This window comes from Sus scrofa, chromosome 17 (assembly GCF_000003025.6).
Source record: "Sus scrofa isolate TJ Tabasco breed Duroc chromosome 17, Sscrofa11.1, whole genome shotgun sequence".
Lineage (NCBI taxonomy): Eukaryota > Metazoa > Chordata > Mammalia > Artiodactyla > Suidae > Sus > Sus scrofa.
Window position 1 is genome coordinate 62,047,951 of NC_010459.5, and position 15,503 is coordinate 62,063,453.

General features: G+C 59.7%; 1 protein-coding gene across 1 annotated transcript; it reads left to right on the forward strand.

Moving 5' to 3' along the window:
* Positions 10,451-15,012, forward strand: MRGBP (MRG domain binding protein). Its single transcript, XM_021078245.1, has 5 exons — positions 10,451-10,663; positions 11,104-11,225; positions 13,347-13,428; positions 13,572-13,646; positions 14,010-15,012. Exons 1-5 carry the CDS (start codon positions 10,516-10,518, stop codon positions 14,195-14,197), a joined length of 615 nt encoding a protein of 204 aa, XP_020933904.1. The 5' UTR covers positions 10,451-10,515; the 3' UTR covers positions 14,198-15,012.

Consider the following 15,503-nt stretch of genomic DNA (forward strand, 5'->3'; position numbering starts at 1 on the left):
GGCCCCCCCAGCTCCCTGACCACCCCCCCCGAGTCAGCGGTCTTGCTACCACAGCCCAGGCCAGGACACGGGGTGAGTGCAAGGATATTGGCTGACACCTTTATTTCTTGACTTTTCTCGACACACAGCTGCTCTGAAAGTTGGCAAACACAGGGCCTTCCTGCCCCCTCCGGCCACCACCCCCCAGCTTCCCTCCCTGAGAGCGTTACTTTCCATCTTCTCTTTTGTTTTTTAGGGCCACACCCGCAGCATATGGAGGTTCCCGGGCTAGGGGTCGAATCGGAGCTGTAGCCACCAGCCTACACCACAGCCACAGCAGCGTGGGACCCGAGTCAGGTCTGTGACATACACCCCAGGTCACGGCAACACCAGATCCTTAACCCACTGAGTAAGGCCGGGGATCGAACCCGCATCCTCGTGGATCCTAGTCGAATTGTTTCTGCTGAGCCACAGTGGGAACTCTGGGAACACTGTTTGTTGAGAAGCCCGGGTTACATCTGGGCCCTGGGGTAGGAAACGCAATTCTGCCGCCACCCCCCACCTGGCACCTGCAGTCCATTCGGCGTCACATCTGGCTCATGCATTCCACGTGGCCTCCTTCCCCTGAGCCCCGTGGCACTGCACCTGCTCCCTGGAAGAAGACGTAGATGGGTGGGGATCCAGTGCAGCATCACTTTCCTCGGGGACCTGGCTGGTCCAAGGCACCTGCCACTCTGTGCGGAGGGTCCAGGGCCGTGGAGCGCCTCTCCCTAAGCTCGTAGCTCTTCTCCTCGTCCCTGGTTCTGTGAGTTACCAGAAGGGGCCCTCTTGCATCAGTCCTGCCCCTCAGCGGCATCTTTGTCCCCCCGCATCAAGCTGCAGTTTGGAGCCCCAGGCCACCGGCTGCTGACCCTCAAGGCTCAACATCTTCCCCCCCTCAGAGTGGACAGAAGCCACAGAAGTGCCAGCGCAGAAGAGGTCTTAATTCCGTTTTTTTCATTTTGTCTTTTTAGGGTCTAACTCACAGCACATGGAGGTTCCCAGGCTAGGGGTCGAATCGGAGCCACAGCTGCTGGCCTCCACCACAGCCCCGGCAAAGCGGGGTCCGAGCCGCCTCGGAGACCCGCGCCACAGCTCACGGCAGTGCTGGATGCCTGACCCACTGAGTGAGGCCAGGGATGAAGCCACATCCCCTTGGATGCTAACTGGGTTCTTAACCCCCTGAGCCGCAGCAGGAGCTCGTGGGATCTTCACCCAGAACGGCTCCTCTTGCCTGGAGAGAGCGGCTTCTTCCGCAAAGGACAACACATCCTCACGTCAGCCCGAAGACCACTCCTCTTTGTTGCCTGCGCACAGGAAAGCAGAGCTGGCGTTTGGAAGCTGAATTAATGGGCAGAGATGCCATCTCTTAAGTAAATTCCGGCCTGGTTAGTCCCGCTGAAACTGACTTGGGAGCTGAAATGACTGGTGACCCAGGCGCAGCCTCGCAGCGTCTCAGGACTGTCGCGTCGCCATCCTGCGGTGTCTCTGAAGCCGTAATTGTCCCAGGGCCCCGGGGGATCCAAGGAGATGAGAAGAACCGCGGGAAGTGAGGGAAATGAGGCCTGTAAAAGCCTCACTTGAAAAGAGGGAGGGGGGCGAGCAGGGCGGGCCTCTGTGGGGCAGGCGCGGTGCTGGAGCCATCCTGGGGACAGGGCTCTCCAAACCGACGGTAAGCGCCAGCCTCTGGGGAAGAAGGGTCTGCTCCCCGCCCCCTTCCAGGGAAAGGCCACCCCGGAGATGCTGGGAACAGGCCCAATGTCTGCACAGGCCTGTGGCCAGACCTCTCCCGCCACCTCGGACCGCCTACTCTGGAGCCGCAGGTGGGACCGGGAAAGGACCGCAGGCCCCCTGGGGCCACAGGAGGGAGGAGGAAGGAGGGCAGATGAGGGCTGACCTGTAGGACCTCGCCCCCCGAGAAGGGGCGGGCGCTCGTGCGTGGGGGTCCCCCGAACCGCGCAAAGCCTGGCCCCCGTCCGGCACAGCGGGCCAGCTACCCTGCCTTCCCGTGCCTTGCCGTCCCCCGCAAAGGGACCACAACAGCCACTGCGCGGGAGCCCTTCCTTCCATTTCCTGAGCTCAGTCCCTGCCATCACAGGAGAGGCCACCGGCCCTCGCAGCCACCACATGCCAGCTGGACAAAGGTCCTTCTGGCAGGGCCTGGCTCCACAACAAAGGGCTGTGACCCAGGGCTTGGACGACCACGCGTCCCAGGACAGGCAGGAAACGTGAGCTCATGTCTCCCAGGAGAGCAGAAAATAAAAAGACAATAAAAGTAGTGAAGCCCCCCCCCCACTGCCAGGCCACCGGGGGAGGGGGCGCGTGGCGGGCAGTCAGGCCAAATCCCCCACCAGGCTCCTCACCCCGAGACCCCTGCAGGGCTGCCCGCGTGCATGCTGGGCCCCTGGGAGACTGGCCCCCTCAGAGCCGCGCGTGTGCCCACACGTGCCTGCTTCCCGGGCATTGGCACCCCTGGGAAGAGGCTACACTTGTGACAAATCCCAGGTGACAGCTGAGGGGGCCCCAGGCGTCTACGAAACTTAGACCCGCCTCCTGTCCTCGGTCCGTCCCGCAGGCCCAGGGATGTGAGACGCACACAGGGACTGGGTTCAGGACAGCGGGGCTTTTCACAGCCCCAGTGCACAGCACATCGGCGGCCTTCCCCGCAGACCCTCTGCACACAGCATCGGTGCTGGGGAGCCAGAGCCTGGCCGTCCCCGCCCGAGTCCCCCAGCCTCCACACACCCTGGTAAGCCCCCAGGGCGACAGGCCCTGTCCCTCCCCCACTGCTCGCTTCAGCGGGAGGCAGATGGAACACCTCGGACCTGGCTGGCCCCACGTTTCAGGACCAATTAAGCTGCTGATCAGAGAGTAATTCAGGAGTTCCTGTCATGGCTCAGTGGTTAATGAATCTGATTGGGAACCAGGAGGTTGCGGGTTCGATCCCTGGCCTTGCTCAGTGGGTCGGGGATCTGGTGTTGCCATGAGCTGTAGGTGTGAGTCGCAGATGTGGCTCGGATCCTGCACTGCTGTGGCTTTGTGTAGGCCGGTAGCTACAGCTCTGATTGGACCCCTAGCCTGGGAGCCTCCATATGCCGCGAGTGCGGCCCCAGAAAAGACAAAAAAAAAAAAAAAGTAATTCAGCCGAAAAGAGTAGGATCATCAGAAAAAATACAGAATGCCTCCTTAACTCCGAATAAACAATGAATAATTTGGGGTATGTCTACGGCATGCGGTACTTGGGACACACTTGTGCTGCAAAGTCCTCACTGTTTATCGGAAATTTAAATGTAACAGAGCATCCTGTTCTGACCTGTCAAATCTGACAGCCCCCCAAAGAAGCCCCTCCTCCGCCCCCGCCGCAGCGGGTGACCAGACACGGAGCCTGTCCCCGGGGCTCCCAGCTCCCCTGGGCCCAGCTTGGTCCTGTGGGTGGCGTGATGGGGACACAGAGAGTACGAGGGCAGGGTGCCGACACAGCCTCCCCCGGCAGGCCGGCTGAATATCCTGAGCTTGTCACATTGTCCCTCGTGTGCCCGGTCTGAGGAACCGGACTTCCGTTCAACACGCCATGCCTGGCACCCTCGGGTTGGCCCGGGTCCCAGGGAACAGGAAACACCTTCTCTTGGTTCCTGCCTGCAGGTTTCTAAGACGCGAGCCCTGGTTTGGGTCCAAACAGTGGGTGGGAGGCGCCCCCTAGAGGTGTGATGTGGGGCTGCAGGTGCCCGAGGCTGGCGCCAGGCGGGAAATTGTGCACCTGCTTGCTTTGCAGGCGGCTCAGCAGGGCACTGGGGTATCAAAGCCCCACTTCACAGTCCAGACGAGGCCGAGGATGATGCCCGCAGTCTGGGCGAGGCTGAGGATGGCCCGCGGTCCAGCAGGTGGACATGGGTGAGCAGGACCCACCTCCGGCCCCCCAACTCCTCCTCCTGCGTCGGCGTTTCCCCCAGGTCTCAGCGGATGCACAGGGAGGGCAGCCCCACTGCAGGGACTCAGGAGGGGGCCCTGGGGTGACGACCTTGGACTGAAGTCTGGGAGGGAGAGAAACAGCAAAGGCAGGGGAGGCGTCTGGGGGGCCCCTGGGCTGGAGGGCGGCTTGCAAGGGGGAGCCCAGCTGAGGGCACGCCAAGACCAGAGCAGGACAGGTCTGGGGGGCGGCTTGCATAGGTCGGTGGCCTCTGGAGGTCAGTTCCCAACCCCGTCCTTGACTGTGGGACGTGGCGAGGTTGCTTAAGTACAAGCCTCGAGGCACCTGCTCAGCAAGCGGGCTGTGGGGTAAGTGGTGAATCCACGAGCTGAGCTCAGCACCGGCCCAGGTTTCTGCCAAGCCCGGGTCTTCCCATAGACAAGGGAGCCCTGGGGTTCTGACAACTTGGGGCCCCTCACCCTGGCCTCCACCCGCTGGCTCTTCAGTGCCCTCTTCTCTTCTAGGTGAGGGACATGACATCTTTTCAGTGTATGCAAATATCAAATCATTATGCTACACACCTGAAACATAGCCTTTATCCATCAGTTACACTGTTTCTTCTTCCTTTTCGGCTGTATTCTTGGCATGTGGAAGTTCCCAGGCCAGGGGTCAAACCCATGCCACAGCAATGAATTGAGCCACGACAGAGACAATACTGGGTCCTTAGCCCCCGAGCCACCAGGGAACTCCTATTGTTTCGGTTTCTTTTTCAGCCACACCTGCGGCACATGGAATTTCCCAGGCTAGGGCTTGAACCCAAGCCGCAGCTGTGACCTACCCCGCAGCTGCAGCAACTCCAGACCCTTAACCCACAGTGGGAATTCCTCCTGTTGCTCTTAGTGATTGCAGATAACATGTGGCACATTCGATTTTGTTTCATTTAATTTTCTGACTAGGGAACTCACTTCACGTGGTTCCGGAACCCCTTGAACAAAGAGCACACACAGGAAAGGGTCTCCCTGCACCCCCACCCCAACTGGAAACAGGGCTGCTACGAACACCAGGGTGCAAGTGTCTTTTCAAGCTAATGTTTTTGGTTTTTTCAGGAGTGGAATTGCTGGATCATATATGGTAATTCTATGTGCGCTTTTTTTGAGAAAGCCCCGTACTATACGCCATACTGGCCACGCCCATTGCCATTCCTACCAAGAGGGTCAGAGGGTCCCCTTTCTCCACATACCCACCAACATTTGTTATTTGTGTTCTTTTTTTAAAAATTTTTATTATTTATTTATTTTGCGTTTTAGGGCCGCACCTGCAGCATCCAGACGTTCTCAGGCTAGAGGTCAAATCAGAGCTGCAGCTGCCGGTCTTCACCGCAGCCACAGCCACACACGGTCTGAGCCGTGTCTGCGACCTACACCACAGCTCAGGGCCAGGGATGGAACCCACATCCTCATGGATTCTAGTCAGGTTCGTAACCCGCTGAGCCACAATGGGAACTCCTTGTATTCTTTGGTTGGTTCGGTTTTGGGTTTGTCTTCCTTTTTGCTCTTCAGGGCCGCCCCTGCAGCATATGGAGGTTCCCAGGCTAGGGGTCCTATCGGGGCTGTAACCGCCAGCCTACAGCACAGCCACAGCCACATCAGATCCAAGCCGTGTCTGCCACCTACACCACAGCTCACGGCCACGCCAGATCTTTAACCCACTGAGCGAGGCCAGAGATCAAATCTGCATCCTCATGGATGCCAGTCAGATTGGTTTTCACTGAGCCACGGTGGGAGCTTTCGACGTGTTCTTTCAACGATGGCCATTCGGACAGGTGTGAGGTGGTATCTCGTTGTGGCTTTGAGTTTGCATTCCTCTGATGGTTGCGATGTGGCCTATGCTTTCCTGCGCCCGTTGGCCATCTGCATGTCATCTTTGGAAAGATGCCTATGCAGCTCTTCTGCTCATGTTTTAATTAGGTCGTTTGTGGGTTCTTTTTTTTTTTTTTTTCATGTCGGGTTGTAAGAACTGTTTTTATGTGATAGATGTTAACTCCTTAGCAGTCGTATCATTTGCAAATATTTTCGGCCTTTCAGTAGGTTGTCTTTTCATTTTGTCAATTATTTCCTTTGCTGTGAAAAAGCCTTTCCGTTTAATTAGGTCCCATTTGTTCATTTTTGCTTTTATGTTCTTTGCTTTAGGAGACGGAGCTCAAAAAAACGTATTGCTATGATTTACGTCAAAAAAAGTGTTTTGCCCCTGTTTTCCTCCAGGAGTTTCATGGTTTCTGGCCTCACATTGAGGTCTTTAACCTTGTTTGAGTTTATTTTCGTACGTGGTGTTAGAGAGAGTGTTCCGACTCCATGCTTCCGCGTGGAGCTGCCACGTTTCCCAGCACCATTTGCTGCAGAGGTTCCCTCCCTTGGATTGTCTCGCCTCCTTTGTTGTAGATTAACCGACCGTGGGGTGGGCGGTTATTTCTGGGCTTTCCATTCTGTTCCATTGATCCCTGTGTCTGGTTCTGTACTCGTGCCATACTGTTTTGCTGACTGTAGCTTTGTAGGACAGTCTGAAGACCAGGAGACGGATCTCCTCCAGATCTGCCCTTCTTTCTCAAGATTATTTTGGTTCTTTGGGGTCTTCCTGTTTCCACACAAATTTTAAAAGTATTTCTTCTAGTTCTGTGAAAAATGCCGTTGGTATTGTGATCCAGTGTCTCGTTTCCTGGGGGAGGAGCTGCCCATCCCCCCCCCAGGGCCCAGGAGGTCCAGGTGCCCAGAACATCAAGGGGCAACCCTTGGTCTTAGCCACTCTGCACTGTGTGTCCCGGCCTTCGAGCCCCAGAATGGGTCTGGGGGTGGTGTCTGGGTCGGGGGGGGTGGTGTCTGAGCCATGCTGGGCCCCAGGGACCCTGTGCACTGAGATCGGGAGCATTTCATGCACCTGTATGTCATACCTGCAGCCCCCGTGGCACCTGCGCCCTCTCTGAAGTCCTGCCACCTGGGGCTGTCCTCGTCCCCAGGGGAGCTCCCTTCCTGCCCTTCCCGTCAGCTCCTTCGGGATAACATCTCACATCTTCTGTGTGATCCCCAGACTCTGGGCTCCCAGCAGAGAGGGCACCGTGCTCAGCCCCTCCCCACACCCCCATGCCAAGCACGCAGGAGGCACTCGGAAATCAACAGCTAACAATGCCCACATGACCCCTCCTTCCCAGCCAGGCTCCAACCCTGGCCAGCACCCGGCACCCGGCCCCCACCCCGCGGACCGGGTGGGAAGGACCTGCCCCTAAGAGGGGAGTTGCTCCCCACAGCTCTCCACTCAAGGGCTAAACTCTCAGGACCGTCCCGGACAGATACACATGCATCTCTCTATGCCACTGCATTTCAGTTTTTCACACTTCTTTTCTTTCCATCTTATTTGGAGGCCACGCATCCCAAACATCTCCCTGACGGCCTGTCACCCACACGCAGTCAGGGGTCGGGTATCGCTCTGCCCCCCGTCATCCGACTGTCCAAAACCCAGAGGCTGAGGGCGCAGGCGCAGTCTGGACCGCCTCCTCTTTGGCTCCGAGTCCTCCATCCTGTCCAAGCCTGGCTCCAGCTGCGCACACATCTGTGTGATGCGGGAAATGAGCCAAAGTGCCAGGATGAGGCTGAGCACGGCGTTTAGCTCCGTCCTGACGCCAGGCTCGGAGGCAGGCAGGGAACCCCCAGGTGGCGGGGGGGCCACGCGTGCCTGATGCAGCAGACCAACGGGCAGTTCCTGGGAGCCTCCAGGTAAGAAAGACGTGGAGAAGCCCATTTTTCTCTTTCCTGTCTTGCTGCACCGAGTCTGAACACCCGCCACACATGCCGGGATCTGCCGGCCACCGAAGGAGCCAGGTGTCTGTGGACTGAACACGCTGCAGGGACAGCTGCCCCCAGAAAGGACGGAGGCAGCCTGGCCTCCAGAGCCTCCAGAGCAGCGGGGGCTAAGTGGGCACAGGCACCCCAGGCAGGAGGGAGAGACTGTGAGAGAGACACTAACAGGGGCCAGAGCGGTCCACTGGCCGGGGTGGGGGGCTGCCCGGGGGAGGAGGCTCTCCGGATTGAAGAAGGCAGGGATGGGGCAGGAGATGAGCAGGGCAAAACCGGTGGAGGAGCAGGGACCACAGGGTGACCAGGGATAAAAGAAATGTCACCCGCTGAGGTCTGGGGAGCTTATCCGAGCTTAATGAGAGTTAACTTGAATTTCGTGCTAACGAGAGCAGCCTGTTGTGGCCTATCAAACATACATTATGCATCTGCTTTAATTATTAAGTAAAAGGGCACATTGACCAGAAGAACAAAATGTCCGTGCCGGAGCTCCCGCCGTGGTGCAACGGGATCAGCAGCAGCTTGTGAGCACTGGGACGTGGGTTCGATCCCTAGCCCAGAGCAGTAGATCTGGCTTTGCTGCAGCTTAGTTCGAGGCTGCAGCTCAGATCGGATCGCTGGCCCTGGAGCTCCATACGCCACAGGGCAGCCAAAAAATAAAAAAAAAGGAGTTCCTACTGTGGCTCAGTGGTACTGAGCCCGACTAGTACCCATGAGCATTCGGTTTCGGTCCCTGGCCTTGCTCTGTGGGGGAAGGATCCAGCGTTGCCGTGAGCTGTGGTGTAGGTCACAGACGTGGCTGTGGCTGTGGTGTAGGCTGGCAGCTGCAGCTCCAACTCTACCCCTAGGCTGGGAACCTCCATAAGCCACAGTGCAGCCCTAAAAAGCAAAAAAAGAATGTCCATGCTAAAGACACAAATTAAGCGCCCCTTCCGGGGATACCAATGCCCTCCTCCTTCGATGATAAGCCCCTTCCCAGGCGCCAAGGCCCTGGGGTACGTCACGGTCTGTTTGGTGTTTGTTTGTTTACTTTGGGGACTTGTAGAAATTTATCCCAGAGTTAGTTCATGTTCTTTGTTCTGACAAGATGCAAAACTGTGCTGAAACCCATGGTCTCTGGGACAGTCCCTCAGAGGAATCTGGAAAGCTGTCTTCTGGGCTGTAGTCCTCCGTTTGGCTCAAATAAAACTTTTTTCTACTCTAATTATTGCTTATTGATTATTTCCCCCCCCACACACACACACACACCGGGAACTGTAAGGAGATTAAAGGGAAAGGCCTCCATCTGTTACACCTCGTGTGTGTAAGTGGCTTGGGGCTTCCTCCCCACAGGCAGCAACCCTGAGGTGAGCCCAGCTGGCAGGTCAGAGGGAGGGGAGGAGACACACCTGGCAAGAATCCCAACTTAGGGAGTTCCCTTTGTGGCTCAGCGGTTAATGAACCCAACTAGGATCCATGAGGATGCGGGTTTGATCCCTGGCCTCACTCAGTGGGTTAAGGATCCGGCGTTGCCATGAGCTGTGGTATCTAGGTTGCAGATGCAGCTCACACCCGCTGTGGTGTAGGCTGGCAGCTACAGCTCTGATTCGACCCCTAGCCTGGGAACTTCCATACGCCGCAGGTGCAGCCCTAAAAAAAAGCAAATAATAATAATAATGGAATCACAACGTCCAGCCATAACATGGCTCACAGGACGGCCGGCTCTGCTGACCGCGTCTTCCCACCTTGTGGGCACCAGCATGGGAAGCCGGGACTCAGGCTCTGAGTCCACCGGGAGGTGACTGGCTGGCCAGAGCCCACACGGCCAAGGGGCAGCGCTCACCGCTGTGGCTCCAAATGTCTGCTAAGACGCCCGAGCCTGTGCTGGGGCACCCAGAAACCAAGCCCCATCAGTAACCCCACTGCACGGAGGAGGAAGCTTAGGCCTGAAGAGGTCCAGCACCTTGCAGCGCTCACAGAACTAGCAGGTCGCGGAGCCGGAAGAGGACCCGGAAGCCCGACGCGGGAGTCTACACCCGGGAGGTGAAGAGCGCTCGCGCGTTGGGCAAGAGCCCTGGCACCGCGGTGGGCGTGGCCTAGCGGAGAGGGGCGGGGGGAGCCGCGAGGGCGGGGCCGGGCCGGGCCGGGGCGGAGCCGGCGGCCTCCATTGGGTGCTTCTTTGAGTTCGTCACAGGACTGCCAGGCCAGACTCCGCCCAGGCCCCGCCCCTCCGTGGGGGTTAACCCCGCCCCCTCCGGCCTGGGCCCTCCTGCCCTTTAGGCTGAGGCCCGCGGTCAAGGCGCGGGGCCCAGACGCCTCTGCCCCGGCGCGCGGGGGCCGCTCTGTTCCACACTCAGGCCAGAGGTCAGCCAGGGGCTTTTGAAGCCCTTGGAGCCACACTCGCGGGCATTGTCAGTTGCCTGTTCTTTTTCTTCCTAGCAGCTTTACTGAGGTGTAACTTGCAATTCCTCCATTTAAAGCGCACAGTTCTGCGGGGTTTACCCAGAGCTGTGCAGCCATCGCCACAACTTAATTTAGGGCGTTTACATCCTCAGTCCCTCTCATCCTCCTCAGGCTCCGACGGCGCTGCGCTGAGAGACCTGGCCGCCAGGGGGCGCCGCGACCCCGCCCTCAGCTGCGCCTGCGCCGACTCCGCGCGCGAACCCCAGAGCGAGCCCGCCGAGCGCGCGCCCGCCCCGCGAGTGCGCCTGCGCGGAGCCCGTGGCCGCGCCCGCTCCCGCCGGGGGCTCGTCGCTGGGCGGCCGGGCCATGGGGGAGGCCGAGGTGGGCGGCGGTGGCGCGGCGGGCGACAAGGGGCCCGGGGAGGCAGCCACCAGCCCGGCCGAGGAGACGGTCGTGTGGAGCCCCGAGGTGGAGGTGTGCCTCTTCCACGCCATGCTGGGCCACAAGCCCGTCGGTGAGCGGAGCGCCGCGCCGAGGCCGCGCACCCGCGTGGGGGCGGGGCGGCCGGCAACGGCCGGGGGCGCGCGCGGGGCGGGCGGGGCGGGGCCTCCTGCGCCTGCACCCCTGCACACCCTGCCCCCACCTGCTCGCCCCTCCCCGGCCTGCTCCTTGCAGTCCCCTCCCCCGCTCGACTTTGCCCCCTCCCGCCCCCACCCCCCCACGCCGGCCGACCCCTGCCTTCACCTGCACCCCTGCCCCCTTTGCTCCTCCCCCACTGACCCCTACCTCTTCCTCTCCCCCCTTGTACCTGCCACCAACCCCATTCTACCCCCGCGCCCTCCAAGCACTGCCCCCGTCTCCCCCTGCGCCTTCTCCCCTCTCTTCCCCTTGACCCCCACGTCTGTTCTCCAAACTACCTGTCTGCCCCCACGGGCTGACCCTTTCCCCCTGCAGGTGTGAACCGGCACTTCCACATGATCTGTATCCGGGACAAGTTCAGCCAGAACATCGGCCGGCAAGTGCCCTCCAAGGTCATCTGGGACCACCTGAGCACCATGTACGACATGCAGGCACTGGTGAGCTGGCCCCCACCCTCCCCCAGACAGGTGGTGGCCGAGAGCCCCCTCCGTGCGCCTCCCTGCGTCTACACCAGGCCCTGTCCTCAGGGAACTTGACGTCTGGGCTGCCCCGCAGGGGACCAGTTGTTCAACAAGGTAGCTCCGAGCAGTTTTACAGAAAACACAAACCTAGTGACGGTAGCTGGTTATCACATGGCACCTACTTGCAATTGAGGGGTCAGTTAGGACCTGGCCAGGAGACGACTGAGGAGCTGAGGCCTGTGGGAGGGGCTCTGAGGCCATTGTCAGTCTTACAGAAAGTCCCAGAGTGCTGTAGGCAGGGAGGTGGCAGGGTCTGAGTCAGGTTAAGGTGACACTGGTGACTGCTGGTAGAACCAGGCAGGCAGGGACCCGGGCCTCACGGAACCCCCCCTGAGCCATGTCGTTAGCGGGGCAGATGAACTAGGGGAACAGGGTGGCCAAAGAGACCAGTGGCGTTCCCAGCAGAGGAGCGGCAGGTGTCAAGGCTCTGTGGCAGCAGGCGTTGGTGCATCAGAGGACGCAGAGGAGGCCAGGGTGTCTGGAGAGTGGGTGGGAGCCGGGTGGCAGGTGCCCGGTGAGGTGGGAGCCTGTGCTGGGTTAGGGAAGGCTCCATCTCCCCTCACGCCCCCAGGCGAGAATTGGTGCGTGTGGGCAAAGGGGGCAGCAGACCCCCAGCCGTCTGGGTCCAGAAACCTCACTGCCATTCCCTCCCTTTGGCCTTGGGCGTGGCACTCACATCTCGTCCTGGTGTAGGGAGGAGAGAAAGGTGACCACTGTGTCCTGGGACCAGCGCCTGGCCTGCAGTAGGCATTCTAGAAACTCGAGAACTGGCCGCTAAACTACACCAGGCCCACCCAAAGGGCCATGCCTGCTGGTCAGGGCCTTGCCCTCCGTGAGTTCCCGGGTTCCACAGCTTGACTGGGCTCGCATACCTGTCACACTGTGAGGTCACCTGGCCCCCAGGCACGTCCTGAGCCCTGACTGCTGGCTGGACCCAGAGATCAGAGTGGCAGGGTCCCCGACCTGGGGGAGGCAGATGGTTCTTAGGCACGCTGCTGGCCCAGAGGATCCCATGGCTGTGACCCCAGCACAGGGCCCACGTGACACTCAGGGAACTGCAGCGGGGGCACCCAGGGCTTTCAGCCCGGGACAGTGGCCCTTCTCTCTTTTCCTCGCACCCTAGCATGGCTGTGGGGCTGACGTCACGGTCACCTGGGGCCTTGAACCCCACCCGCAAGGTGCCGTGGGCGCAGGAACCCTCGGGTTTTGAAGCTCCTCGATGCCGATCAGCACGTTTACACGCTGACCGCCTGGTGATGAGCACGGCTCCCGAGTGTCTCCTGATCGCCCCCAACCCTGAGTCCCTCCTGCCAGCTAAGCTCTCCCTTCGTCCCATGGGCTGCGTCTCCACCGTCTCTGTCCGGTCCGGCAGGTGCGAGCTGCCAGCCAGGTGGAACACGCTGAGCATCGGCGGTGCCTGCTCCCCTGCACTCACCTGCTTCCCACCCCGGTGGCCCGCCCACATGGGTGAGACGGGAGCCCCATGGCCTTTCTGCAGGGTTGTCACGGCCCTCGGATCGCGTGCTCCCGGAGCCTGCACAGCCGGGCCAGGCCTGCGGGACAGCTGCAGCCTGATTCTGGCCCTGCAGGTGTGCCAGCAGACTGGGCACCCTGGCCCCATCTCAGGTGACAGTCAACCCAGAGTCTTCCCTCTCGTGACTGATGCTGGTGGCTCATGCTGTGGTTTTGCCTTGTCTGGCTCCGTGTGACAAGCCCAGCCCCTCGTAAACCGTAGAAGAGAAAGAAACGGCCTCGGCCCCCTCCACCTGCCCACTGCAGCCTCGAGACCGTTACCTGTGTTTGTTGTTTGCTCCTGAATTTAAAAGTCACGTTTAAGAGCTCCCTGGTAGCTCAGTGGGTTGGGGATCGGGTGTTGTCACTGCAGCGGCTCGGGTTGCTGCTTTGGCTCGGGTTTGATCCCTGGCTCAGGAGCTTGTGTGCGCCACAGATACAGCCATAGAAATCACATTTTCTTCTTTGTTTCTTTAAAAAACAAAACATACAAAAAAAAAAAAAAAACGCCCTCTTTGCCGTCAGCATGAGTCTGAGATTCTTCCGTTCCCAAACCCGGAGAGGAACTTCGTCCTTCCAGAAGAAATCATTCAGGAAGTCCGAGAAGGTGAGACTCGTTCGAGGGCAGTGGCCCAGGGGGAAGGTCACGAGCCTTGGGGAGCTAGGCTCCCCGGCAGGGTGGTGCCCGGCCCTCCTGGGGCGGGAGGCCTCCTTGAGGTTCGTCCTGCCAGCGCTGCCGTCTCCCTGCAGGAAAAGTGACCGTCGAAGAGGAGATGAAGGAGGAGATGAAGGAAGACGTGGACCCTCACAACGGGGCCGACGACGGTAAGGCCGGGGTGCGCCCTCCCCGGGCACAGGGCGGCCCGGCCCCTGCACAGTCAGGTGGACGCGGGAGCACAGGGCTCGGAGTGAGCTGGCAAGGGCTGCCCATCCGTCCAGGGAGAGCCCTGCGCGGCCAAGACCGCGCAGACGGACCTCGTTCCCTGCGGGGCGGGCACGGGTGTGGGCACGGGGCGGCACATCCTTGGGCTGCCGGACACGCCTCAGGCCACACGGGTGCCCACAGCGCAGGAGGAGCCTTGGGGGGGGTCAATGTCGTGTGTGTAGCTATTGTCTTTTTTAACCGAGCAGGAAGATGAAATAAAATTTTGGATATTCTGTTTTCAGCCAAATGATTTTGTCTCCCAGTTTTTTCATCTTCAGGAAGCTTGGGGAAGTCCGCGGAAAAGTCCAGCAAAGACAAAGACAAGAGCAACTCAGACTTGGGGTCCAAAGAGGGGTCGGACAAGCGGAAGCGCAGCCGGGTCACCGACAAAGTCCTGACCGCCAACAGCAACCCCTCCAGCCCCAGCGCAGCCAAGCGGCGCCGGACGTAGACGCTTGCAGTGGCGGTCGCCATGGTCACCAGGCAGTCAGCGGGCAGATGCCACCGGCCCCGCTGCCCGCCCTCAGGTGCCAGAGGCTCCCAAGGTGCCACTCAGACCATCGGGGCTGGGCTGGCCCGCGTCGACCGAGATGGGCCACGCTCAGAGCTGAGAGCCGAGAGGTGAGCCCAGGCCGTGTCGTCTGGGCACGTGGCTCCCAGGGCGTCAGCTTAGCTGCACCGGTGGCCCAGCGTTGGAACGAGCCTGAGGACCAGGCTGCGTGGGCAGGGAGCAGGGCTGGCAGGAGAGGCCTGGCACGGCAAGCAATAAACACCCTGGGCTTCCCATCTGTCCATCTGTCCGCCCGTCAGGCGCCCTCTCGACGGGCTGCGGCCTCAGGAGCGCGCCAGGCCTCAGGCGACGGCCCCTCCACCACCCGAGAGACTGAGAACTGAGTATTCTGCCTCATCCACTTGTACTGTAACGGTGTATATAATTCGCTTGGGATTTCGCTATTTAATTTTTAAGAAGCCTATTTTACTAGTGTTTTATATGAAAAAAATGCTGCGAAGTTAAATCCGTGTTGTATTTTTTCCGAGAGGTTTTGTTTTACGGTGATGACTACTGAGCTAACTTTTTGCTCAGTTTTTATATGCCAGATACAGAGAATTTGTAGCGGTTATTTTTGTATTATCGAGCAACTTGCAAACAGACCAAATGAGTGAGTGGAGGGAGGCAGGCCTGTGGGCCCTGCAGCCTGGGCCCCGGGCGGGCTGAAATGCACTTGCTTTTGACGGAGGGACATTAAAACACAAAAAAGCAACCTGGCCGTCCTGTGATTTTGATACCAAACTAAGCTAACGTTTCCTCCAATGGCAAGTTTTCTGTTTTTCAAGATTTGTAGCTGAAGCTACTCTGGAGGTAGGTGAGTCACTGATACAATGTATAGACAAACCAGGAGCAAGTCTCGCGTCGTTACGTTGTTACCTGTGAGCAGCATTTGGGTACAGAAGGCCGAGGTGGGGAGGTAGGGAGGGAGGCGGAGGGAGGCAGAGCTGGTGCCTGGTTCCCAGAGCTGGCTCTTCCCGCGGAGCGGACCTTCCAAGCCACAGAGGAGACGCTCGCCCACATCTGGACAAGCCCCGAGGAGTCTCCGTGCTGCCTGCCGCCACCATCAGGAGACTGGCCACCCCAGGCCTTGCGCGCACGGCTAGCATCCTGCTTCCCAGCAGGGCCGATGCTTATTGCAGCGTCTGGTGTCGGGGGTCTGCCGCCCCCCCAGCCTGACCCCACCCCCCACCCCCCGCCGCCATGCTGG

Bases quoted from the DNA above. Each gene is read 5' to 3' on its own strand.
- MRGBP (XM_021078245.1), top strand. From the start codon at position 10,516: ATGGGGGAGGCCGAGGTGGGCGGCGGTGGCGCGGCGGGCGACAAGGGG. The intron at 10,664-11,103 runs GTGAGCGGAGCG...TTCCCCCTGCAG, and splicing joins GCTGGGCCACAAGCCCGTCG to GTGTGAACCGGCACTTCCAC. The intron at 13,429-13,571 runs GTGAGACTCGTT...GTCTCCCTGCAG, and splicing joins CATTCAGGAAGTCCGAGAAG to GAAAAGTGACCGTCGAAGAG.